General features: G+C 30.2%; 2 protein-coding genes and 1 long non-coding RNA gene across 6 annotated transcripts; 1 reads left to right on the top strand and 2 right to left on the bottom strand.

Moving 5' to 3' along the window:
- Positions 1-84: 84 nt before the first annotated feature.
- LOC107842106 lies at positions 85-1,411 on the bottom strand. 4 transcript variants are annotated; one of them, XM_016685884.2, is made up of 2 exons: positions 658-1,411; positions 85-572 (listed from the first exon to the last, which is right to left on the bottom strand). In XM_016685884.2, the coding sequence occupies exon 2, from the start codon at positions 557-559 to the stop codon at positions 221-223; it is 339 nt and encodes a 112-aa protein (XP_016541370.1). In that variant the 5' UTR covers positions 560-572; positions 658-1,411; the 3' UTR covers positions 85-220. The 4 variants fall into 4 exon arrangements, with proteins under 4 accessions (XP_016541370.1, XP_016541372.1, XP_016541371.1 ...); XM_016685886.2 differs by having other exon boundaries at positions 858-1,411; XM_016685885.2 differs by having other exon boundaries at positions 992-1,410.
- Positions 1,412-6,638: 5,227 nt separating this feature from the next.
- On the top strand, positions 6,639-8,916 carry LOC124887323. Its single transcript, XR_007044810.1, has 2 exons — positions 6,639-6,898; positions 8,687-8,916. It is a non-coding gene; the product is annotated as an uncharacterized LOC124887323 (long non-coding RNA).
- Positions 8,917-10,987: 2,071 nt separating this feature from the next.
- LOC107842785 (probable anion transporter 3, chloroplastic) lies at positions 10,988-21,227 on the bottom strand. The gene is made up of 8 exons (XM_047396794.1): positions 20,505-21,227; positions 14,342-14,568; positions 13,059-13,410; positions 12,913-12,957; positions 12,518-12,664; positions 11,954-12,091; positions 11,768-11,801; positions 10,988-11,445 (listed from the first exon to the last, which is right to left on the bottom strand). Exons 1-8 carry the CDS (start codon positions 20,928-20,930, stop codon positions 11,276-11,278), a joined length of 1,539 nt encoding a protein of 512 aa, XP_047252750.1. The 5' UTR covers positions 20,931-21,227; the 3' UTR covers positions 10,988-11,275.
- Positions 21,228-26,694: the final 5,467 nt, after the last annotated feature.

Here is a 26,694-nt window from a genome sequence, read left to right as displayed (position 1 = left end):
CCCTTACTTGTAGCATCATAAAATTTAAGTCATGCATAACATGTGCTTATATTAAGTTTGTACCATCAAGTAACAACACTAGGATAACCCAAAAAAAAAACATGTTACACTGCAACATTGACAAAAAACAGTAGAGTTATATACAAGTCTAGACAATCCAATATCAATATGTAAATCTGAACAGAAAGAAAAAGCATTTGTTGATGCAATTACAAGTATATCAATAAACCTGTAAAACAGGCCTTTTCCCAAGCCTTTTGATTTCTCTATCCATTTGACCAGTAAGCATCAAACCAAACATCTTGAAATCACATAACAAAGACCAAAAAGGGTGTCCAAATGTTGCAGGAACATTCCCTTCAACAAAAAAATGACTATACCAGGCCAAACCATACCCAAGAACTGGCACAAATATCACAAACCACTTGTTAAACAACACTGTATACACTAAACATAACATACTGCAAAGTGTACCGACAAAATGCCAACGCCTTGTTGCTGGTCTTGAGTGCTGGTTCATGTAGTGAGGCCAAAACTCCTCCATACTTCTAAAACTCATAGCTCCCCACAAACTGCAAATAATCAAACCAAAACAAAAATTGGAATTCTTGATTAAAGATGAAACCTTGGAACTAATCATAAAAAAAAGGGCAGCACCTATGCACATGGCATGGGGAAAGGCCGGACTCTCGCTATGCACCGGATATGGGGAAAGGCCGGACCAAAAGGGTCTTTTATACGCAGCCTATTTACCTAAAACTAATCATCAAAAACCCAAAAATATTTTACCAACAAAAACAGTTCAAGAACCCAAAAGTTACTCAGTTAAATTATATTATAGGCTCTAATGTCAATACCTCGGAGTTCACAATCAAAAACCCAAAAGTACTATTTTACCAAGAAACACAGTTAAACAACCCCTAAAAATTGGAATTCTTGATTAAAGATCAAATCTTGGAACTAATTATCAATAACCCATAAAATATTTTACCAAGAAAAACAGTTCAAGAACCCAAAAATACTTAGTTGAATCAATTTTCTTGGGCTTTACTAGCTCTCTACTCAATACCTTGGAGTTTACGATTAAAAACCCAGAAATCTATTCAACAAATTAAGGTTTGGGGTATGACAAAAACACAAAGTTTGGTAGCAAGATCCAAGAAAAATTGGTGTGGTTGACCAAGTATGTGAATTTTTTTAATTTTTTTTAAAATATGTAAAATTGTGGGCCTTGCTAGGTAAAGAAATCACAAAGGAAAAGGTGGGTGCGTGTTGTTTCGAGTTTGGAGGCTAAATGAATGTTCTCTGATTCACTGTTTATGGACAGATCAAGAGGTGGTTTGAAGGGATTATATTGAAATAGTGATTTTTGTAAACATGGTCAAATAACAAATACCAGATGTGTGATGGCAAAAGAATTTCTAAAAATTATAAAAATACACAAGTTATATTTCTATTATTACAAAAAAAAATTAATTTCCTAAATATATTATAAAAATCTCAATATATACACAGAATATTATGTATATATCAATTATATTATCATATTAATAAAGAGAGAAAGTAAAATAATAATAAAAAAAAAAGAGAGTAATTACTTTTAAAAAAAAAAAGTTGATATTTACGCTATTTATACAAACAATTTACCAGGTTTGAGAACTATGTTGATTGGTCCCATTTTTACCTTGTTTTCCATGTTGACTAGTACCTTTTGTCCCATTTTGTCATATTGTTACTTGACTCTGGCAATTTTGTAATTGGATATCATTAGGCCCTTTACCCCCCTGTAAAAGCAAAAAAAAAAATAAAGTTGAAGGTACTTTTGACAACTGGGAGTAAGTTCAATATTTTTGAGAAAATTGAACAAAAGTTGTCAAATAAGTATGGAATGAAGTTTTGGTGATATCTTGACCAAGCCTAGGGTCAAAGAGATTATGGATCAAATTAATATTTTTAAAATACAAAAAAGAGGGTTAAATTTATCTCTCAACTTTAAAAAATTGATTAAATATATTCTTTAATTTTTATCATATTTTATGGTCAAATTTATCCCCGTTATCATACTTTGGGGCTAAATTTATTCCCCTTATTTTGAAAAATTGACTGAATATATCCTTTGTCATACTTTGAGGTCAATTTACCTTCGATGTCATACTTTGAGATTAAATTTACCCTCATTATTAAGAAACTTTTCACATGTACCCTTCTTTTAATTGAAAAGCTCAAATCAACGTTAAATATCTTATTTTGAAATATAAAACACACCCTGGTCTAACTCGCCTGCCCGACGCTAGCCACAAAAGAAACACAAACAAATATACCCCTGAGATTAAGCCACTAAATATTTTTCAGTGTATAACTCATGAAAATGAATCTGCATTAGTGCAAATACAAACAAATGCGCCCACTCCTCAGTTCATGGATCTGCATCAGTGCAAAACTCATGAAAAATAATACTTAACGGACAGATCCAATAAATTAGGTCCACTATATGGATGATTGAGTTAAGAGGTCTCCTATATGCCAATGTGACTTCTCTTCATTTTTATTTCTTTATGTACAACTTGAATCTATGTACAATTTGAATCTACCTAAATTTTTCATCATATTATTTGTTCAAAAAATTTATCCATTGATTCTAGAATCTAGATGCACAAAAATTTACATATCAAATTTTAAAATTTAAACATAATTGGAACATGATAGAGTTTGTAATAGACATTTTCTCTAGTTCTATGTTATCCCTCCCTTGATTCGAGGGAGTTCAATGTTGGTGAACAAGATGGGAGCTTGTATAACATCATGGGTACCATTCCTAGTGAGAGGCTCATGCTCTGTGTACGAATTTTAATACAAAAAGATAAATCGCAAGCAGGAAAAGAAATTTGGGGCTATGGTTCTGATGGATTGGTGTTAGTCACGTTGATGTTATTATTGTACGTTGTTGTTGTTGTTATTCAATATTGCTGTTGTTTTGTTGGGTTTAGTGGAGAAGAAAGGAGGTTTCTAGTGTGTGGGTCGAGTCGATTGAAATTGTTGCTTTGAGTTGAGTCAATGGGTTGGTTTGTTGCTTTGAGTTGAGTCAATGGGTTGGTTTAAAAAATAAAGAGGTTGGGGATTTAAAATTGAAAATGGGTAGAGGTTAGGCTTATTAAACAGACTAGAGGAGCATGGCCCGTGCACATTAAGATATTTATTTGTCTTTTCAATCTTGATATATTTTAATAAATTTTTTTAATAAAAGGATTGCATATGTTTTCTATGATTCATCCGGAATCTAACATGAGTTCAACATATGTTATTTTAATACGTATTTAGATAATTTAAGTTGTTAACTATTTTAATTTATAATATTTTTATGTAATTTTTAAATTAATATACGTTACTTTTCTTGTCCAAATTATTGTGGCATTGATAGTCAATTATATTTTAAAAATAATTTAAGTTTTCAATTATTGTGATTTATAATACTTTTCTTCTATTCCAATTTCAGTGACACTAATATAATTTCAAGAGTCGACCAAATATTTTATATCTTTTAAATTTTTTAAGTTGTTAATTTTTGTGATTTCTAGTATTTTTCATGTAATTTTTTTGAAATATAAACATATTAAATTGTTTTTAGATATTATAAGTTGTTAACAATTGTAACTTATAATACTTTTTATGTAATTTTTGAATAATATATGCTACTCTCCTTGTCCAGAATTTTGAGTCGACGAAAGCTAATTATATTTTTTAAATAATTTAAATTTTTTATCATTGTAATTTATAATATTTTTTCTATCTCAACTTATGTGACACAATGCTAAAATGATCATAATAATTAATTAGGGGTGATATAGTAAAATCACGACTGAAGCAGCTAAAGTAGAAGTCGATCAATTTTTTTTTTGTTAATTATTGTTATTTACAGTACTTTTTATTTCAATTTCAAATAATATATGTTGCTTTATATCTTCTTCTGCCCCGTTCCAATTTATGTGGCACTAATATAATTTTGATAGTCAATCAAATATTTTATGTTGACATATCATTTTGTTATTCTTATTTTTCTAATACATAAATGACTTATAATAAGGAGTGATATAGTAAAATCATCGTTCGAACGAAGAAAATTTAATTTAAAACATTAAGAGTGAATTTCATATTTTATGTCTATTTTATTTTTTATTAAATATTATTTATTTTTTTAATACCTAGATGACTCATAATAATTAATTAAGAGTGATTAATTATGTTATTACTATAAAAATTAATATAATTTTATCATATCCAAAAATAATCATCGATAATTCACCGAAATAATATATTAATTAAATACGGGATGCTATATTTGCATATGCAAAATATGATATTATTAAACATTATTGGATAGTGCATTATATTTATCTTTCACAATAATAAAATTTTACTATATATTTTTCTTTATTTCTTTTTAACTTGATACATATTGACCCAACACAAATTCTAAGAAAATATTCATTAGAAATTTATTTTATTAAATTAAATTTATTAATTTTGTAATTTAAAATTTTAAAGTTAAGTTTAAATATTAATATTTCTATTTAAGGAAAAAGATATTTTAAAATTTTAATTTACTAAAATAAATAAATAAATAAATAAAAAGATTATTTTTTATATAAAAATCAATTAAAATAATAAAATTGATTTACTTTAAATATTTAGTTGCAATTAATTAAGATAATGTTTTATTTTGTCATAATTTATGTTGCACCGATAAAATTTTGAGAGTTGAATAGAACTTTTATCTATATTTAAAAAAGTATTTTAACTTGCTAACTATTGTGATTTATAATAATTTTTACGTAATTAGCAAATAATATATTTACTCCTTGTGTCCCAATTTATGTAGCTTCGATGCAATTTTGAGAGTCAACTAAAAATTTTATATATCTTTTAAATATTTTAAGTTGTTAATTATTATGATTTGCAGTACTTTTTCTTTTATTTCAATTTATGTGGCATTGCTAAAATAATGAGAGTCAAAAAAAATTTTATATATCTTTTAAATATTTTAAGTTATTAATTATTGTGATTTCTGGTAACAAATTAGTTTTGAACATGATAGCCAATTAAATAAATATATTATTTTTACTTCCAATATGTATTTATAGTTAATTAATATAATATATTAAATACTTAAATCATTATGATGAAACAATGAAATTATTATATATTGGGGCATGATATGTAATTAAGTGGAAGTAGAGGGGTTTTTTGGTAAGAGTTAATAAAATTTCTATATGTCTTTTAAATATTTTAAGTTATTAATTATTATGATTTGTGGCAACAAATTAATTTTGAACATGATAGACAATTAAATAAATAAAAAATTTTATTTTCAATATGTAGTTATAGTTAATTAATATAAATTAATAAAATATATTAAATATTTAAATCACTATGATAAAATAATAAAATTATTATATATTGGGGCATGATATGTAATTATGTGAAAGTAATTGGATTTTTTTGGTAATTGGAAGAGGTGGTCGAAACCATCTCTTCTATATAATAGAAAAAAGAAAATTGGGTTATTTGTTAAATATCCCTAGGTTAAAATTCTAGTCAGTCAAATTTAAATTTTGCCAAATTGAAAATCAATCGACCAAATCATTGCAATTGTGGTAAATTGATTTTAATACTGTCAAATTCAATAAATTGGCTAAACTGAAACTAAGTTAGATACAAATTATTAACTAGTTCAATCCCAAGTATCTTGTTTTAATAAAATTAAATAAATATTTTTTAAATAATTATTTTTCAGAATAAATAGATTTAAATCAAGATTTACATGTTTCAACTAATTTTCAAGCTAGTTCTTGATTAAAATTGATATTTGATAAAACACTACTAGAAATTCGCTATTTTCCGACTGAAATTTTCAACTGAAAAAAAGTAGTCACAATTTTTCGATTACTTCGGCTGGAAACTTTACTTTTTATTTTTATTTTTAAAATAATATTATTTCGATACTATTTGTGACTACAACAGTCAGAATATTTAGCTGTAAATTGCGGAAAATGTATATTCTGACTACTGTAGTTGGAAATAAAAATAATTAAATTAATATATTACTAAATATATAATCAGACCCTTATACGAAAATTAAATAATTATTTAAATAAATTATTAAATATTTATTTCCGACTACTGTTGTCTGAAATATAAATAATTAAATAAAGATATTATTAAATATAGAATTAGACCCTTATACAAAAATTAAATAATTATTTAAATTAATTATTAGATATGTATTTACGACTACTGTAGACAGAAATAAAAATGATTAAATAACTATATTACTAAATATATATAATCAGACCCTTATACAAAAATTAAATAATTATTTAAATAAATTATTAAATATGTATTTTCGACTACTATAGTGGAAATATAATAATTAAATAAATATATTACTAAATATATAATTAGACCCTTATACAAAAAATAAATAATTATTTAAATAAGTTATTAATTATGCATTTTCGACCATCGTAGTCAGAAATATAAATAATTAAATATTATATATATATATATATATATATATATAACCGACTGTTGTAATCGGAAAATTTAAATAATTAAATATATTAAATTACTACCCAACTAAAGCAGTCAAAAATTTATATTTAATACAACCTAAACACACCACAACTACTTTCCCAATTCTCTCTCTGACTCTCTACATTGTCTCTCTATTAAGTTAGGATTGACACGGTAGAGTGATAACAGCGTTCTTTCTCAAAAATTAGCGACGGTGGAGTGGTAACGGCGACGGTGAATGACGATATTGAAGGTATAATTTTGCTGAACAATGGTATTGAAGACCAATCAAGAAGTTTCGATCTTTATACATCTTCACTGATTCGAGGTAAAAATTTGTTCCATTTTCTACAAGAGTTTATGGACATGGTCTATTTTTAGTACCTTTGATTGATGAACAGACCCCCTTAGTCTTCATTTGTGGTACAAGAATTTATGAAAAATATCTTCAGTGTCATTTTTACAAGGTCATAGTAAAACCTCTTCAGTGTTTTCAGTTCTTTACTCGAAAAATATCTGGTCTTGTAGTGCTATTCTTTCTCTAAATCTATTTCTACCATTGCAAACTTGTTTGAGTTAATGGTTGAATTGATCTGCATTTCTAGCTAAGTGTGCTAATTTCTACTTCAAGCCAACTAAGATGGATCTAGAATTGTACCATGGCTTAGCATTTGGTTGTTGAGAAAGTCGTAGGAAGAAGTATTTGGTATTCCAAGGTTCTGTTGTGATTCTAGCATTGGCAATTCATTTTCTCTGCTGTACAGTGCGTCTATGATTCATGAAGTTTACTATTATATATATATCTATCATTTTGTTCTAACTTTCATTGCACTGCATCTTATTACTTGCTATGCAGCTTGTTATGATAACTGGACGCAAATGTCCAAGCACAACTTGTTCCTGTGTGTCTGAATAATACTTGCCTTGCAACTTATGTATAATATTGCAATACAAATGCACAAGCATAATATGTATCACTTGGTAAAAATGTGACAGCTCTACTAACTACTACCCTGTTTCTCTTGTTTGGTTGTTTGTCCCTTTTCGTGTATAAATATTTCACTATTAGGAATTGGGAGTTAGTATATTTATGTGTTTCACCTTACGGCTGGTATTGATTAGAGGGAGCGCAAACATGGATACTCATAGTTGTTAGAGTGTTCTAAACTTTTCTTTTTCTTTAGGTGTGGTTGATTTAGATTATTAGTATCATGCTGACTCTTGGACAAGTGTAATGCTCTAACATCTCTTATAAGCTATACCACCATTGTAGGATCTTGTTCTTGTAATGATCCAAGGCCATCATATGTCTCTTTTTTGTTATTATTTTTATTATTTGGGGTGGATGGAGGATCATTTGAATGGCAGAAGTGTTGGTCATTGTTTACTCAGGCACCATTTGAAATTAACAATGCACTGTTTAAATGATGTTACAGGGACAACTAAACCAAAAAAAAAATGCATCTAAATTGTTGCTTATGGAGTTATGTTTACTTTATTTTGAAGTGTGCTTTGTTGCACTAAATCCCAGATGTAAGACAGATCTGAGATATACCAAAACTCGACGGGGGTGGGTGGAGTTGGGGGGTGAAAAATTAGGATAATAATTGGGAAGTGATTGGAAAAGCTTGATTATTTCCTCAAGTTTAGTTTAGAATTTATATTGGTTACTAGCTTACAATATGGTAAAACTTTGATTCAGTGATTGTAGGGCATAAAACATCTATTAATTATGGTTGATGTCTCTTTATATGGCTTTAGAAAATTCTCACCATGTAAGGTCACAAAATAATAAAGAAGGTTTTACTGCTAGTTTGTAATACTTTAATCAAATATATGGAAATAATGCGTGTTAGGTTCATCGATTTTGAAATCTTTCCTTTCTTTTATCTTGTTTGTGAAGCTATCACATGGATTGGATTCCTTTCACTGATAATTTTTTTTCCTTTAATTAAAATATGCTGTTGTTGCTGGCTGCTTTACTATGTTATATTGAATCTCTTAGTTTTCTTCTTGTGTCCACTGCATAGTAACATCTCTAAATAAACCTGTTATTATTTTGTTTCTCTTATTTTTGTTTTTCTTCTCTCTTATTATTGTTGTCGTTCTTGTGTAGACGGAAAATGAAGATCGTACATGGATGTATAATAGACTTTATCCTAACCGTGTAGGGTTGAGGGAGGAATATAAAGCTGCGGTAGCTGGATTCATTGCTAAAGTAACGACACTTAATGATTTTCTTACTGAAGGGACAATTAGGTGTCCTTGTTGGAATTGCAAGTGTTGAAAGTTATTGAGTCCAGATATCGTTACATTACATTGTTATAAGAAGGGTTTTATGTTGAATTATACTGTGTGGACAACTCATGAAGAGAGTAGTGCTACTAATAATTTTGCTTTTAAGAATTATATTGAAAGTTCAATAAGAGAGAATAATGTTAAAAGTTCACGATACAGTGAGATGGTCAGGAATTTTTTGGGACACACTCGGGGGCTCAAAATAAACCAAATAATGAGGCTAAGCACTTTTATGAACAATTAAAGGAAGCTAGTCATCCATTGTATGAAGGATCAGTGCATTCTAAGTTATCTGTTACTGTTCGGTTACTGAGTATTAAGCCAGATTATTCTATTTCTCAAGGGGACATGAATTCTATCATTGGATATATGAATGAACTTAACCCAAATAAACTTGTCTTACCCAAAGATTTCTACACAATAAAGAAGTTGGTTTCTAAGTTAGAACTTTCATCAGAGAGGATTCACTGTTGCGAGAAAGGTTGCATGTTATTCTATAAGGAAGATGCAAATTTAGAACATTGCAAATTTTGTAATCAGACTCATTATAAGGAGGTCACACATGCCAAAGGGAAGAAGGCTCCTGTGAAATCGATGCATTACTTACCCCTTATACCACGGTTAAAGAGGTTGTATGCATCAATGAGCTTTGTCCCTCATATAAGATGACATTATGAAAATAAAAGACCACTTGGTGTTTTATGTCATCCGTCAGATGGAGAAGCATGGAAGCATTTTGATAATGTGTATCCGGATTTTGCTAGTGAACCAAGAAACATTAGGTTGGGATTATCTACTGATGGATTCACTCCATTTTCTGTCTCAGCTACACCATATTCATATTGGCCAGTGTTAGTGACTCCTTATAATCTCCCGCCTGAATTGTGTATGACGAGTCAGTATATATTTCTATCTTGCATTATTCCAGGTCCTCGCAATCCAAAATTTTTGATTGATGTATATCTGTAGCCATTAATTGATGAGTTGAACTTATTGTGGCATGAAGGTGTGGAAGCATATGATGTATCAATGAAACAAAACTTTAGATTGCGTGCTACTTTGATATGGACTATAAATGACTTTCCTGCTTATGAAATGATGTCTGGGTGGTCGACTGCGGGCAAGTTAGCTTGCCCTTGTTGTATGGAAGACACAAAAGCATTCACTTTGAAACATGGAATTAAAAACTCATGGTTTGACTGTCACCATCGATTCTTGCCAATGCAATATGAGTTTAGGAGAAATAATAGTGATTTTATGAAGAATAAGACTGATTTTGAGGATCCACTACCAATTTTGTTGCGAGAAAAAATTTGGGATAGAGTAAGTAATCTGCCTAAGGTAGTAGAGTCTCCACCATCCAGAATACCTAGTTATGGTGTTACACATAACTAGACTAAATGAAACATATTTTGAGAGTTAGATTACTGGAAGGATAATCTTCTACCTCAAAATCCCTTATTCAGAACTGATGTTTACATCAAGCTACATTAATAATTATTATAATTGACTGGGACAAGATTATAAAAACAATCTCTTTTCTTAGTTTTTATAATATTTGTTTAGGTTTTTCAGTTCACGAAATTTCTATATTTCCTCCTGGCTTATGTACATATATCAGTTGTAACTAAGATATTTTTTTTTTAAAAATTATACAAATACACAACTTATGTTTTCAATATTACAAAAAATCCCAGCTCCCTAAACATATTACAAAAATCTCAACATATACACAGAATGCTATGTATATGTCGGCTATGTTATGTATATTAATAGGAAGAGAGAGTAAAGTAATTTAAAAAGTGGAAGAGAGTATAATTACTTCAAAAATGATTGGTATTTATGTTATTTAAACTTTTTTTTTTTCGATGAATCTGTCCAATTATTTGTACCATATTCCAAAATTTATGGTTGATCAGTAATCCCCTTAGGTATCACTGGATACCTAAATTTGAGGGCTTTCCCACATTTCATTTAGTACGTAACATTTATTTTAAATTATCAATTACGTTACCTACAATTACCGTTCAAAATTACTTAGTTGTGTAAATCATTTTTAAACATACAGTGTTTCAAATTTAGTGGTCTGCACAGTGTAGAAATTGAATTAGAACAATAATGCTACCAGAAATTTTCTTCACCTAAGTAGTCTATGCTTCTAATAAATGATTAAATGCTTACAAGGGTTAAAATAACAAGTATGCTTTTCTTTTCCTTTGTTACTGAAAAGATAAAACAGTTAACTACCCATAAAAAATAAATAAACATATTGCTCACTCACATCCCTAAGATTGAGTGAAAAGAAAAAATGGAATATTTGTAAAAGGATGTCCGTTGTGGTCCTTCCTACTATCTCATGTGAATTTATAAGCAATGATGGAGAATATATTAGACCATATATTGTAGTCTAAAAAACTCTTTCTCCAGTGGCATAAATATTCCAAAAGATGGCTGTGACAAAGTAGAGACAAGCAGTGAGAGTTAAGAATGCTTGGAAGGATCCTAGCCACTGTACAAAGAACCCTGTTCCAATTGTGCTGATTATAGCTGCTAATGTTCCTGCTGAATTAGAAATCCCTGTTTCACAAGTAGAAAACATGTTAGCTGCACATTGAGGTCTCATTTTGTTCGAAATATATGAAAATTGAGTCTCCGTATCCACATATGCAACGCCTAGTTTCTGATATTAAATCCTGCATAACTAATAGTATATCATTAAAGCTAACAGAATGTTTGATTACTCGCATATGGAGTACATACTGGAAACCGAAGGTTTTATTACTAATTCTGGTATAACTTATAAGGGAATATATTTATTGTTTTATATGTAATAGACAACTAGACCATAAACAAAACGACCCCTTAGAGTAGCAGAAGCAAGATTAGTGTAAAGACATACCATGTAGAAATCCTGCATACTGAGGTGCAATATCCTGTCCAAGAAAAAAAAAAAGGCAAGCTAAGTAAATTGATTTTCAAAGTAAAGCTAACTATCACTAAATATCTTAAGAGATGAGTTGAATGAAGAATCAACACTGGCTTGTGAGATTGTAGAAGGGTATTCAATTGAGTGATGTTGCCTTACTTGCATATTAAGTAGAAAACCAGCTTGGCTGAAAGCACTGAAACTCAGGGATAAAGTTATCAGCACTGATGCAACCTCAGGTGTTTTGGCAAAATTCAAGCAGAGCAAAGCCAGCCCGGGTCCAATGAAACCGATAGACTGCAATTGTTTAAAACAAAATAGATGTGGGAATTCCATTAAAAGTCCAATACACATCATGAAAGTGGACAGATTCAGATGAATAGTAGACTCAGATTTTAGATTAGCAGTACCCCTTCAAATAGCAAAAAAGAATGAATTATCAAAAAAAAATTCTTTATCTATAAGGTGAAGAGTAGAAGTGTGAGGATGAAGAACTACGCTTGTGCTTTATTAAATGTAATAGATGACTTGCTGTTCATGACTGTCTTATCAAAGAAGGTGTAATTCTTTCAAACACACCATATTATTATAGGTCGTTATTTTGTGATCTCTGTAGACAATGCAAACTACAAATTACATATTAAATCGCTCGAAGAAGTAAATTCCCTTTGCCCTTTATTCCCAATAAAAGGAAAATGAATCTTGTTTGGGAAGATAAATTACCTGCATGACTTTCCTGACAAAGGTCAATGAGTACCCTGCTTTGATTAGGAAATCTGATGCAGCTCCAGCAACATAGCCCGAGATTGCCATTGTGCCCCAAGGCACTGCGCTGAACCAAGCTGCTTGCTTCAGATTCACATTAAAAACCTAGAAACAATGGAAACATTTTCATTCAAGAAGATATCGGCAAGACATTTAAGGTTTTCTAATAATAGGCTCTCAGTCTAAAACACTTTATGTCCAAGTACATTTGCAACCGCAAGTTAAAGAATGTTACTTATAACATATTATATAGAGGGAACTTTTTAAAATCTTCTAAGAAAGATGAATTCATGCAAGATCTTCGTTGTTGCCAAAGGCGAAACGGCAAATTAAACAAGGGAACTATGACTCACCGTTTTGAAATAAACAGGCATCCAGGAGAGAAGAACAAAATATCCCTGCAACAAGTTAAAGAGTTTTAAAGGTCATTATACAATCTTCAAAGTTCTACATTTTATTACCAAAAGTAACAACATTTAGTCATAGAAAGAGGGACTACCCAGTTATTAGTGACGTTAGCAAAGATAATAGCCCAAGTGGGCATTTTTGACAACAGCAGTCGCAGTGGTGGAAGTTCTCCTTTTTGTAAAGTAGGAGAATCTGATTTTCCTGCTTGGATTAACCTCAACTCTGCTTTTGTGATAGAATTGCTTTCTTTTGGATCATTGGTCACCTGGCTAATCCATGATGTAAGCCAGAGAAGCCCGAGAGATGAGAAAAGGATGAACGGACCAGAAATTCCAATTGAGGTCATAAATAATGGGGTTAGCACCAAACCCACAACATTTCCAAGATGGAAACCACCCATGGATATTCCAACAGCAGTTGCCCGTTCATGGCATGGAAACCACCTGCACAATTGGAGGCACATACAAACTCAGCTGCTGTGCAGAAGCAAAAAAATCAGTAACATAAAGCCATAGAGGTTTCCCGCGATTTGTGTTTCAAGCTGTAGTGAAAAAAAATGTACAAGGAATCACCAGATTTATTAAATCATAAGTCATTGTCACTGCCTACAATTTCAGCACAAAAGCTTCAAATCAATGAATATGCCAATGACAACATTGAAAATCAAATAGGAAGACCATTTTTCAGCATTTATAAGGAGTATCTTCCAGTTCACCACAAGCTGAAAATGAGTCAACTTCAAATAAATTATGGTCCCCAATTATCGTTAAGTACAGATAGGCGGGACATGGAACAGTTACAGCTCACCGAGGACATGACCCTAGATAGGAAGGTCTGGAGGGCGCGAATTTCGGCAGAGGATTAGAGCCAGTTTGGGTCGCTAGTGTAGGGAATTACTTGGTGGGGGTTTTATTCCTGTTATGATTCCGTCTTCCGTGTTCCATGTTTTATTACGAATCTGTGTGCTTTCCTTTGCTTTCCTCTGTTTTATATTACTTATGGGTACCGTATTTATGTTATGTAATCTGCTTCTGTGCTTTACTATGTGTTTGTGTGGTATCTCGTGTCTTGAGCCGGGGGTCTATCGGAAACAGCCTTTCTACTTCATCAGAGGTAGAGGTATGGACTGCGTACATCTTACCCCCCAGACCCCACTAGGTGGGAATACACTGGGTTTGTTGTTGTTGTTGTACAGATAACACTATCGCATATATTCATCTTTTTGAAAAAGAATATCATGTATATTCTAAACCATATAGTAAGTCAGAACATTGTTGTGTTTTGGAAAATTAAATACACAAAATTCTTGGCTCTGTCAAATTGAAGCAAATTAAGGTCCTAGGTGTTTAGGCTACCATAAGAAATTCAAATTACCTGGACAAAAGAGTGTTCATGGAAGGCAAAGCTACTCCTTCAGCAAGACCAAAGAAAGCACGAATGGCCAAGAGACTTATTGTGGAGTGATTTGCTGCCCATGGAGTAAGGAGAGTGGACAGAGACCAAAGAGCTGCACCCCAAGCAATCACTTTCTTTCCTCCATATTTGTCGACTAATGCTCCTCCAATCACTGAGGAGAAGATGTAACCCCAGAGAAAAGATGACTAGCAAAGGATATTTCATCATCAGCATCGTAGACAACAAATATTTCCAATAAATGCAAAGCCTAGTTATAACTTTTTTACAATAATCTTGACATTTCTTCCTATGTACATGAACGACGGGCAGGTCAACTATATTACTCTGTCTGAAGCAGCAGCAGCTGGGAGTAGGTTCTAAATTGATGCTATTAACTACAAATCCGTTACACACCCAACTGACACTACATGCTGCATCAACCTACATCAATTATAAATTTTGTTTGGAGCATAAATATTCCTATTATAAAAATATGATATCAAGGGAAAACCTCAAGCATGAACCATAATTGTTATACATAGAATACTCTTGGATATACTTTCTTGCAGTTGAAGACATCCAAAGGATCATGGTTTTTTCCTTTCTTGCTCAGACACTAACTAATTTTTTTGCAACTTAGTACTTGTTATTTGTAGTGGTCTCTGGTAGATGAGCATACTTTTCAAGTATCAATTGCGTCTTAAACCACTATTCTTACAAGCATTACTAGTTAAGATTTCGAAGCCATCAAATATGGATGTACACAATTAAGATGTGTCCAGAATTGTTCTTCACAATCAAATCATTTGCCTCTTTATAGTGCTACTGGCATACATAATCTGTATGCGTTGGCTCAAAATGATCATCATCTCTCAAATAATCGAACTTTTAATAACTCCGGTACTGTTGAATTGATACATTATTAGTAGTTCAACTGCTAAAATTAACTTTAGACACTTCAAAATGATAGATGATCTAAGTACTTTAAAAGTTAAAAAGTAACAGAAAGAATCTCCAGATAATAGAGTTTTAGTTGCCTAAGACTAAATAGATAAGCAAAAAAAAATACTCCCTCCGAGTCAAATTATCCGTCCCAAATTTCTTAATTTGATTTTTCATTTTACTTATCTTTTTTCATTAATTAACAAGAGACAAAATGTTTTTTTTTCATGTTTTACCTTTGCATTAATTATTTTTTCTTCACATTAAAATGTAAACAACATTTAATAAAGTATTATAATAAACTAGACATATTATTAATTATTTTTCTTAATTAATGTGACATCTCAATTTGAGACGGAGGAAGTATTTCACTGGTCAGATCGTATAGATTTGACTAAGAGATCAACCTAGAAAAGTCCATTTAAAATAGAGGAGCATTGAGTTTCTGGGCATACTTTTCTTGTATACTCCACCAAAAAGAAAAAGAAAAGAAAAGTTCTATTTCCAAACTAGTACTCCATCATTGAATTGTTGAGGTATTTATTGGTATTTTAAAATAAATAAATATTTTTTTTAAATTTATTCTTATGATTTGACAATCAATTAACTTATGAAAAGGTATTATAAAGTCAACTTTTTTTATTTTAGGGGTAAAAATAAAAAGTTGTGTTTAAATTTATGTCTTTAATATTTTTTTCTTTATATATATGTCAAAATTTAACAATTTATTTATTGTGAAATGAAGGGAATAGTAGAAAAGAAGGTCTGCGTCAAAGAAATGATTAATAAAACTTTCTTGTAATATAAATTAAATGAGTAATAAATGAAGAAGATTAGTAGGTGGCTTTCAATTTCAATTGTTGTTAGGTGCTTCTACCTACCAATGTTACAAGCAGGAAAAATGACTTGTCCTTAAGGCGAGGGTGTGACTCAAGGTTCAATAAAGTGAACGAATATCCATTAATACTAAAAAGAAAAAAAAAATATATTCTATTTCACCCTTTAATTATATTATATTTAAAACAGATGAAATAAAACTCAACTTAATGGGATCCTATTATTTCTAAACTAATTAAAAATATAATTTTAACATCTTTAATATCTATGTAGCACACACTTATATCTACATGGACCCTTCAATGTATTATGTCATTTAGGTATTAAAATTACATTTTTAATTAGTTCAGAAATAATAGAACCTTTTTTAAATTGAAGTATGTCTACATCATTTTGGATAAGTTCAAAATGAAATAGAGCATTTTCTTTAAAAAAAAATTTTAGGTAAGTTCTTTCAATTTACCTAAGCTTGGTCTGTCAAGTTACGCGGTAAATATGCTGGCAAAAAAGTTCCCAATGAAACATTGTTTTAAGAAATAGTCCTTAACAGGAAAGTGACAAGGGACCCAAGCAGCAACAAAACTCTCAAAAATATTACTGCCTTATATTATAAGTGGGAGTACATAAATTAACTCTTGATATTTTAAATTAACTTGATATCTTATATAAGGCTCACTTAGGTTATTTTCACAAGTAATTTTAGAGAGTTTCATGTTGAAGCGGGCAATAGGTCGACATGCCTACTTCAGCTGCTACAACCATGTTTTTACTGTATTACCCCTAATTAATTATTATAAGTTATTTACGTATTAGAAAATTAATAATATTTAATACAAATAAGTAAAATAAACATTTCTGACATGTCTGTTTCAGCAGTTTCAATCATAATTTTATCATATCACCCCTAATTAATTATTATAAATCATCTAAGTATTAAAAAATTAATAATATTTAATAAAAAATAAAATAAACATAAAATAATAAATTAACTCTTGATGTTTTAAATTAGCTTGACATCTTATATGAGGCTCACTTAGGTTATTTACACAAGTAATTTTTTATAGTTATTATGTTATATCACTTTTAATACCTGTCTGCTTTCCAACTTCAATCGTGATTTTACTATATCATTTCTAATTATTTATTATGGTTATTTAAGCATTAAAAAATTATATTATTAGTATCCTATATAAGAAGTCACAATAAGTAGCTCAAGCAAGCTGCTCATGTTCGACATGCCTATCTCAGTTGTTTCAATCGTGATTTTACTATACTACCCCTAAATAATTATTATAAGTCATTTACATATTAAAAAATTAATAATATTTAATAAAAAACTAAAATAGATATTTATGACATGACTGTTTCAACTGCTTCAATCGTAATTTTACTAAATTACTCATATTTAATTATTATAAATCAATTAAGTATTAAAAAATTAATAATATTTAATTAAAAAAAGTAAAATAGACGTAAAATGATAAATTATTTTTTGATGTTTTAAATTAACATGACGTCTTATATGGAGCCACTTTAAAAAAAATTCACAAGTATTTTTTATAATAATCTTACTATGTCATTTCTAATTAGTAGAATAGAAAAAAAATATTATAAATCACAATAATTAAGAACTTAAATTATTTAAAAGATATAATAGACTATCAATGTCATAAAAGTTTGAACAACTTAAAATATCGTTATACAAATTTCATCAATCTAAATATAATATTATATGTCCATCTTAGAATTTATCAATCAAACAAATAAAACTTTTAATTAAATGATAGAATTATACATAACGTAAAAATTTTAAGGATCAACATTGGACCGTGCGTAGCACGGCGTAAGGCGGCTAGTATACTACACAAAGGCCAGGATAGAGGGTCCCCACACAAATCAGAGTCCATTCCCACTTTCTAACTTATGGGTCGTTTGATAAAGTGTATTGGCAAAATAATGCATGAATTAATTAAAGTGTATTATGAATACTTTATTTGGTACAATTTTTAGTCAATGTATAACTAATGCAAGCATTAATTATACACTCTATTGTGTATTAAGGTGTGTATTATTAATACCACCTATTTTCTATGTATTAGTAATGCAAAGTCTTTAATACATGCATTAACTTATTAAATGACCTTAATACCCCTCAATTTTCCTTTCAAAATATTTCACCATTCCTTTTCCCGCCATTTTAATTTGCAATAGTGAATTTTTTCAAAACATTTTACAATTCTTTTCCACCATTTTAATCTACAACAATGAATAATTGATTTAAATAATTGTAATATATTTTTGTTTTGCTTCGAGAGTCTTTAAAAACATTAAAAAAAATTGAGACTATTTCTTAATTTTACATTATATATTTTATTTTTGTTTCGATTATGTCAATCCGTTGGCATAATATTTCATGCGCAAAGACGAAGGTTTTGCAATTAATTTGAAACCTCTATATACTAGTTTAACAATACTAATTATATTTGATATGACAAAAAAATTTTCTTACAAAAAAGTATAAAAAATCAAAAAAGGGTATTTTTGTAAACAAACATTTCATTCATAGAAATTATATAAAATGTATTATTTCTTATACATCAAATCAAATAATGTATAAGAAATAATACATGCATAACTAATACAAACATTACTAATGCAAGCATTACTAATATATTATATTTTACATTAATCTTATACACTTTACCAAACGACTCCTTAATGTGAATCTCCTAATAAACAAAGCTTGAAAATTCAGATGAACCTTTTTCTACAGAATTCATCTCATTAAAAGTGTTACCGCCTACGGATTACTGAGTAACTTTGTCCACTAAAATTTAAATAAAAAAATCACCGATCATTTTTTTTCTCTCAACTGAAATTAAATTCTTATTTCTCATTATTTTCACACGCTTTATTGACCGCGGTAGGCGTACCTTGAATGACCACATCTTAGGCCTTGCCTTGCTTTCTATTATTTGAGTAGTATTCTTATTTATTACTTCCTTTACCTCATGTGGTACAGTTTGGATATGAGATTTTTGATTTGGCGGTCACATAAAAACACAAAGAGAAAAGATTTTTTTTCCCTCGACCTTATCCGCAACTTATTCGCTCAATGTATTTTAGCACTTAAATTAAATTTCTATTTATTTACCTTCTTAATATCTTTAAAGTAAATTTATTTTATCCCTCAAAATTAAATATTACTCTCACAATGGAGAAATCAATGCCACATTAGTGTCAGGTCATTGCCACGTATGAAATTATAATATTTTTTTAAAAAAATAATTCCCACTCACATACTATTTTATGTATTTTTATATATATATATATATATATATATATATATATATATAATATATATGTGCTATTTTAATATATATATATATATATATTTAAATAATATATATTTTATATACATATATTAAATAAAAAAATCTCTCCCGCTCTTTCTCCCCTTCCGGCCCCCCAAACCCCATTCTTTCTCCCCTTCCAGCCCTACCTCACCCCCACTCCCACCCCCTACTCTTTCTCCCCTTTCAGCCCCACCCCCATCCCCCATTCTTTCTTCCCTTCCAATCCTCCCTCTCGCTTTTTCTCCCTTCCAACCCCCCATTTCCCTCTTCTTTGTTCAAACACAAAAATAATTTTTTATTTCTTTTACTATTTAAAATTGTCTTCTTAAAAAAATTTAAAAGTAAAAGTCAAAAGAAATTTCATTAATGATAAATGATTCAGTGACAAAATCATTAAGATGGTGTTCGATGGAGAAATCTTTTAATAATGTCTTTATATTTGTTTTTTGGTGGTGTTAATGGAGGAAAATGAAAAAAATTAAAGAAGAGTGTGAGTGAGGAATGAATTTGAGGTTGATAATGCAGGAATTTAAGTGTTGTTATTGTTGATGTTTTGGAGAAGAAAAGAAGAAAAAGGGTGTTCAATTTTTTAAAAAATAATTTTTATTATATTTTTGAATATAATATTACTGAAAGGGTTTGAAAGAAATGATGCCTTTTCTCAAACATAAACTTGCAATCATTTTGAAATAAAATTTACATACAACTGATAATGATTGCAATTCATAATATTTAAAAGATATATTTTAAAAATTACATAAAAAATAAGTTAGTTTGAATCTCAAAATCCAAGAGATCTCACATAAATAGAGAGATGAAGCATCAAACTTGACAGGTAAATAACAGCTAACCAGTCTGATCAACCACAAATGCACAAAGACTGATTCTTCCCAGTACCTCCCACCTCCCCCACCATCACACACACATACGCCCAAGAGTGCAATATTGGAATAAAGTACCAAAAATCACAGAACCAATAAAATAAGTAATAAAAAAACAAAATTTACCTGAACAATACCCAAAAAGGCATTACTCCAACCATGTTTAGCAGCTAAAGGAACAATAGCAACAGACATAACAACTCTATCAGCATTACACAAACACATAACACAGGCCATTAATGCCACTACTTTAAATCTCTCAGCCACCACCATCAACTCCCTTCTTTCTTCACTTCTTCCACCACCTACCATTAACCCCCTTTCAATCCCCTCTGCTCTACACTTCACACTAAAATCCCTCTTCAAAAATACTTCCTCTTTCAATAATCTTTTTTCTCTTTCTCCACCAAAAAGACTCAAACTTTTCCATTTTTTGGGGATTTTTGGCTCAAATCTTGAATGGGTTTTCCTAAATTTGATTAATCCAAAATGGGTATTTGAAAAAGATGAAGAATGCGGTTGAATTTTATTGGTAAATCCAATAGCTTCCATTGGGGAAAAAAAGAATCTTGAATTAAGGGGATAAAAGAATAAGCCTTTTTATTTTTGTTGTAATGTAATGTATTTTGTATACTTACAACAAGCTCTTTATATGAAACATTTTGATATAATAATTATTATTATTAAAAATAATAAGAATGAGATGGGGCTGTTGAGGAGGATAAATTGAATGCATTTATATAGAAAAGATTGTTTTTTTTTTTGGTGAGAAAAGAGGAGGAAGAAGGGAAGGGGGATGTGCGTGTGTGTTGGGGGTTGGTGAGTTCTTAGGACTCGTTAAGAATTAGGACTTTGATCTTTGGTGGTAGTTTGGTCCATTTAAAAAGATTTTACCTAACAAAAAAATTGGACATGTTGGTCACGTATATATTTGTATTGGAAAAGGATAATAATTTTAAGTATTTTATTGGATTATTTTATATTGCATGTTGGATAATGGATATTTATTTAATCCCTTGATTATTTTATCTAGGATTACCCAGATATCTTAGGGATTATTTTATTTTTGTTTATCCCATTCTACCTATTAAACATACTTATTTTAGCACAAATGTGTAACATAACACCATACTTATCTGAACTAGATATTTATATGAAATTGTATAAATTTATTATAGTTAAGTGATTTAATATGTTGAGAATAATTGTTAATTAATTGTGATTAATGGTGAATTTACAAAAACGTCTTATTTATCTATTCATTTGGTGTTAAATAAAACATACACACATACTGATTTCACGATAAATGTATTACACATGTATATCAAATTGTATAACCCACATTTCATATAATAATAATAATAATAATAATAATAATAATATTAAAAAAAGAAGCTTTAAGATAATAATTTTCTAAAATAAGTACCAAACTTTGCAAATATACGATTGATTTAAGCCTAACAAATAATAAATTTAGTACGAAGCAAATCTTATCCAAGAGGTTTTGGCTTAAAAGATATGCACAATCATATACTACAAATAGAATCCATTCCAATTATTATAAGTGGTTATACCTATTTGTATAAAAATCTGATTACTAAGTCTTATATATAGGCGAGCAATTTATAGTATAGAAATATGTTTCTTTAAAATGAAGAGATTGCACCCCATTGTCATTGTATTAAGCAAAAGTACAATATATGAAAGATTTTAGGCTTAATTCAGAAGTTATCACTTGGGTATAGTCTAAAATTTTTAAACTTATTAAATTAACTGTGATTAAGGGTGAAAAGTCAATTTGCCAAAACATCTCATTCATCTATTCATTTGGTGTTAACAAAACACACACATATATATTGGTTTAACGATAAGCGCATTACACGTGTATACCAAATTGTATAACCCACGTTTTGTATAATCACGTCAACCAAGACTTCACATACAGTATTATGTTATATTAGTATACCTTCAAAAAGTTTTGTTGTTTTTAATTTATTTATCTGTAACAAATATTAGAAGACCTGAAACTGAAAGTGAAACACGAAAATTTTTTAATAATGAGAAATTCACTGTCAACTATTGATTATGTCCACAAAAATGTATAACCCCAGAATCCCAATACAAATTCTAATAGAATACTTCTACGAAGAAAGGAAAGAAAAACATTAAGAATTTCATGAACATCGAACAATTGTAACATTGTTTTACAATTTGCTAATTAGGATAGTAGAATTGGACACATAGGTTTTATATCTAGAGACCTACTAATATTTGGAGATTAATTTAGTTGAAAAATAAATTCAAAATTCGATACAAAATTTAAATCAAGAGTAATCTCAAGTTCAAGCACGAAAAAAATGAAATAGCAAACTGCGCAAGTGAATTCTTATTAATTTTTCCTTCCTTGTAATTTATTTTTAATTATACTTTTATAATTTCCAACAACCACTCCTAATAATAGAAAGACTTCTACGCTCTAAGGGAAATTGAACATTGACAAACTAAATACGGTTCTAGTCAACGAAAACAAAGGTCTCCTACACGGAAAGAATATCAAAATTTTAGGATATAATTAATGTCTAACACTCACCGTTAAAAACATATATTAAAAAAAAAAAAAAAGTGAAAAAGATGATTTTGTCTATTACGAGATTAGGGTAAAAAGTTCAAACAACATTTATAAGTACCTTCACACTTTTAATATAGATATAGATATAGATATAGATAGATATAGGAGTAGATGAATAATAATAATAATAATAATAATAATAATAATAATAATAATAATAAAGCTTTAAGAAAATAATTTTTCAAAATACGTACCAAACTTTGCAAACATACTATTAACTTAAGCCTAAGAAATAATACATTTATGAAGCAAATCTTCCCCACAGGTTTTGACTTAAAAGATATACACAATCATATACCAAATAGAACCACCAATATGGGTTATGGTGCAGCAGATAGGGCTGTTCCACCCTTAACCAGAGGTTGAGGGTTAGACCCTAGGCATGGAGAGAACTCTGTTGGGAGCGCTACCCGCCCGAATCCAAATTAGTCGGGCTCCAATGCGGGTACCGAACACCGGATGGAAAACCCAAAAAAAACTATACCAAATAAAACCCATTCCAACTATTATTTAAGTGCATATACCTATTTATATAAAAATCCGATTACTAACTCTTATATAAGCTAGCAATTTATGGTACAAAAGTATGTTCCATCAAATTGGGGTGATTGCACTCCATTGTCATTGTCTTAAGCAAAAACACAATATATGAATGATTTTAGGCTTAATTCAGAAGTCACCACTTAACAGTAGGTATTTTAGCCTAAAATTTTTAGATTTATTAAATTAAAGGGAAGATCAAATACCCCTTAAAATTCACAAATAAGGCGGTTTTCTTAAGGTCTTGGGCTTACATATAGAGAAACGAATCTCTCTTGTATGACATTGATTTTCCTAACAATAATCATTTTGTTCCTCTTGTTCTCTCAACTCTCTCTTGAGTATCTTTCACTGTAAATTGTTCGGGAATCATTCGTCCCCAATTGATTCCTTAGATTTACAAATTATAGCAATTCCAAATTAGTATACTCCAAGTGGTATCAGAGCCATCGATTCACAGCTAAAATTAAGCATTCGATGACAATTAATTAGGAATTGCAACACGATGTAGACGCACTGAAGGAACACGTGCAAACAATGGGCACGATAATGGAGGAACTTCATCGAATATGGTCGAGATGAACCAGAATCAAGCTCCAGTAAAAGAAAATTTTTGGGAGGACATTGGCTAACGTCGATATGGAGAAGAAAACTCCAATGTCATGAATATACGATATTCGAAAATTGATTTTTCAATTGTGGAGGTGAGGGTGTAAAGACCTAAATTTGCAGGTGTGAACAATGTTTCGAAGTGGATGAAACACCAAACTGAAAGGACGAGCCTTTCAATGGCATCAAATAATATTAAAAATAAAATTAGGGAGACTGCTCAATTGGGATGACTATTTGAGGGATTTAACTCTCAGGTTTAGTCACAAAATGAAGGATGATCCAATGTCGAAACTAATTGCATTGAAGCAAGAGGATAGTGTTCAAAAGTATATAGAAAAGTTTGATGAATTGCTTAATCATGTTAATTTATCAGAAGAATATTTCATTAGTTGCTTTTTGCATAGTGTAAAACTAGAAATGAAAGTTCAAATCAGAATGTTAGCACCATGCACCTTGATGAAGACTTATAGTTAGCCAAGTTAGATGAACAATCTTGTGAGTTGTAGGGCCAGTCATTTCGTAGGGGTTAAAACTCAATACTACCTCCTTCTGTTAACTCCTGGAACCCACTCAACATTATCAATATCAAGGTGATAGTAGTAGAGGTTTTAATGGCGGGCAAATTTTCAAGTATAATTTTTCTAAGAGTCGTAGTGTACCTTATGCATCTAAGATATTGTCTACAGATTAAATGAATGCCAAGAGAGCCAAGGGCCTCTGTTTTTGGTGTGATAGAAAGTATTCATATGATCGTAATTGTAAAAAAAAAAAATAATTATACATTTTTTAAGTAGAAGATGATGGGGAAAAAGAGAAAAATGCAGGGGAGGAACTAAATCTGATTAAGTAGAGGAAAAATGAAGAAATTGTAGAGGAATCTGACCTTTCTCCTCAGATATTTTCATACTTTAGATGAAACTGTTGATTACAGAACTATGATGGTGAAAGGATCACTTAAGGGAAAAATAATTCATGTGTTGATAGATTCAGGGTCAACGCACAATTTTATAGATGTCAACACTATAAAAAAGCTGAGAATGTCTATTGAAGTAATACCTACTTTCTTAGCAGTAGTAGCTAATGGTACCAAAGTACGCAGTCAATTTAAGGCTCAAAAAGTCAGGTGGAAAATGTAAGGAGAGGACTTTGTGGTTGACGTGCCGGTCATTCCTCTAGGTAGAGTAGATGTAGTGTTGAGAATTCAATAGCTGATAACTTTAGGAGATATCAGATGGAATTTTAAACAAATGCAATGGAATTTTTTTAACAAGGGTATGAGAATTCACCAAGAGGTAGTCCTCCTGGTTATTCTAAAGCAGTAGGCACCAAGAAAATACAAAAAATTTTGAGCTAGCTTGCTCAATTGAGTATGATGTTTGTGACTGTTGTTCAACCTATTCAACCAAGCTTGATATCCCTTAGTATACAAGAGAAGATTCTTTCATATTTACAAGCTCTTTTAGATGGATATTCTTCACTATTTGAAGTGCCTCAAAGACCACCATATAGAAGGTCACATGATTATAAGATTGTTTTGAAAGAAAAGGTTCCACCTGTCAATGTTAGACCTTACAGGTATGTTGCAAACTAGAAAGATGAGATTGAAAAAATAATTGATAAAATACTGGACTTTGGGGTCATCAGACCTATGTAAGTACCTAGTCTTAAACAATAGTCGTGGTTAAGAAAAAGAAATGAAACTTGTAGGTTGTGCATTGATTATAAATAGTTAAACACTCACACGGTCAAAGATAAATTTTCCATACTTGTCACTGAGGAGCTTTTAAATGAGCTTGGAGGCTCTTGGTATTTTTCTAAATTAGATCTTAGATCAAGCTACCGCCAATTTAGAATGATTGAGGCTGATATTGAAAAAACAACATTCATATCCCACAATGGACATTATGAATTTGTAGTCATGCCATTTGACCTCACAAATGCACCTTCTACCTTTCAAATTTTAATGAACCACATCTTCAGACTATACCTGAGAAAGTTTATTCGTGTATTTTTTGATGACATCTTAGTCGACAACCCCTTTTGGTCCACTTATTTGATGCGCTTAAAGCAAGCATTCAAGGTACTAAAGCATCACATTATGGTAGTGAAGCTTTCCAAGTGCTCATTTGGAAAGAAGGAGATAGATTATATTGGTCATATTATCACCCATGGAGTAGATGCAGATCATGAGAATGTGAAAGCAATGTTAGAATGAGAAATCCTTACGTCCCCCGAGGAGTTAAAGGGGGGGTTCTTAGGCCTTACTGGATATTATAGAAGATTTGTACAAGGGTATGGTGTTATAGCCAAACCTCTTACTAATCTTTTACAACAATCAATTTTGAATGGTCTAATGTTGCGACCTTAGCCTTTGATTAGTTGAAACACGCTATGAGTAAAATTCCTGTGTTAGTACTTCTTGATTTTTTTTGAACTTTACTATTAAAACTGATGCTTGTGGTCATGGAATTACAGTTGTTTTACTACAAAATAACTACCCTTTGGCTTACATGATCAAGGGTCTAAGCCTCAAAC

The sequence above is a fragment of the Capsicum annuum genome, chromosome 9 (genome assembly GCF_002878395.1).
Source record: "Capsicum annuum cultivar UCD-10X-F1 chromosome 9, UCD10Xv1.1, whole genome shotgun sequence".
Lineage (NCBI taxonomy): Eukaryota > Viridiplantae > Streptophyta > Magnoliopsida > Solanales > Solanaceae > Capsicum > Capsicum annuum.
Note: the sequence above shows the minus strand (reverse complement) of the source record. Positions and strands in the feature narration are given on the sequence as shown.

Bases quoted from the DNA above. Each gene is read 5' to 3' on its own strand.
- LOC107842106 (XM_016685884.2), bottom strand. From the start codon at position 559: ATGAGTTTTAGAAGTATGGAGGAGTTTTGGCCTCACTACATGAACCAG.
- LOC107842785 (XM_047396794.1), bottom strand. From the start codon at position 20,930: ATGGAAGCTATTGGATTTACCAATAAAATTCAACCGCATTCTTCATCT. The intron at 14,569-20,504 runs GTAAATTTTGTT...ATCCTTTGCTAG, and splicing joins CCTTTTTGGGTATTGTTCAG to TCATCTTTTCTCTGGGGTTA. The intron at 12,958-13,058 runs GTAGTCCCTCTT...AACTTGTTGCAG, and splicing joins CTAACGTCACTAATAACTGG to GGATATTTTGTTCTTCTCTC.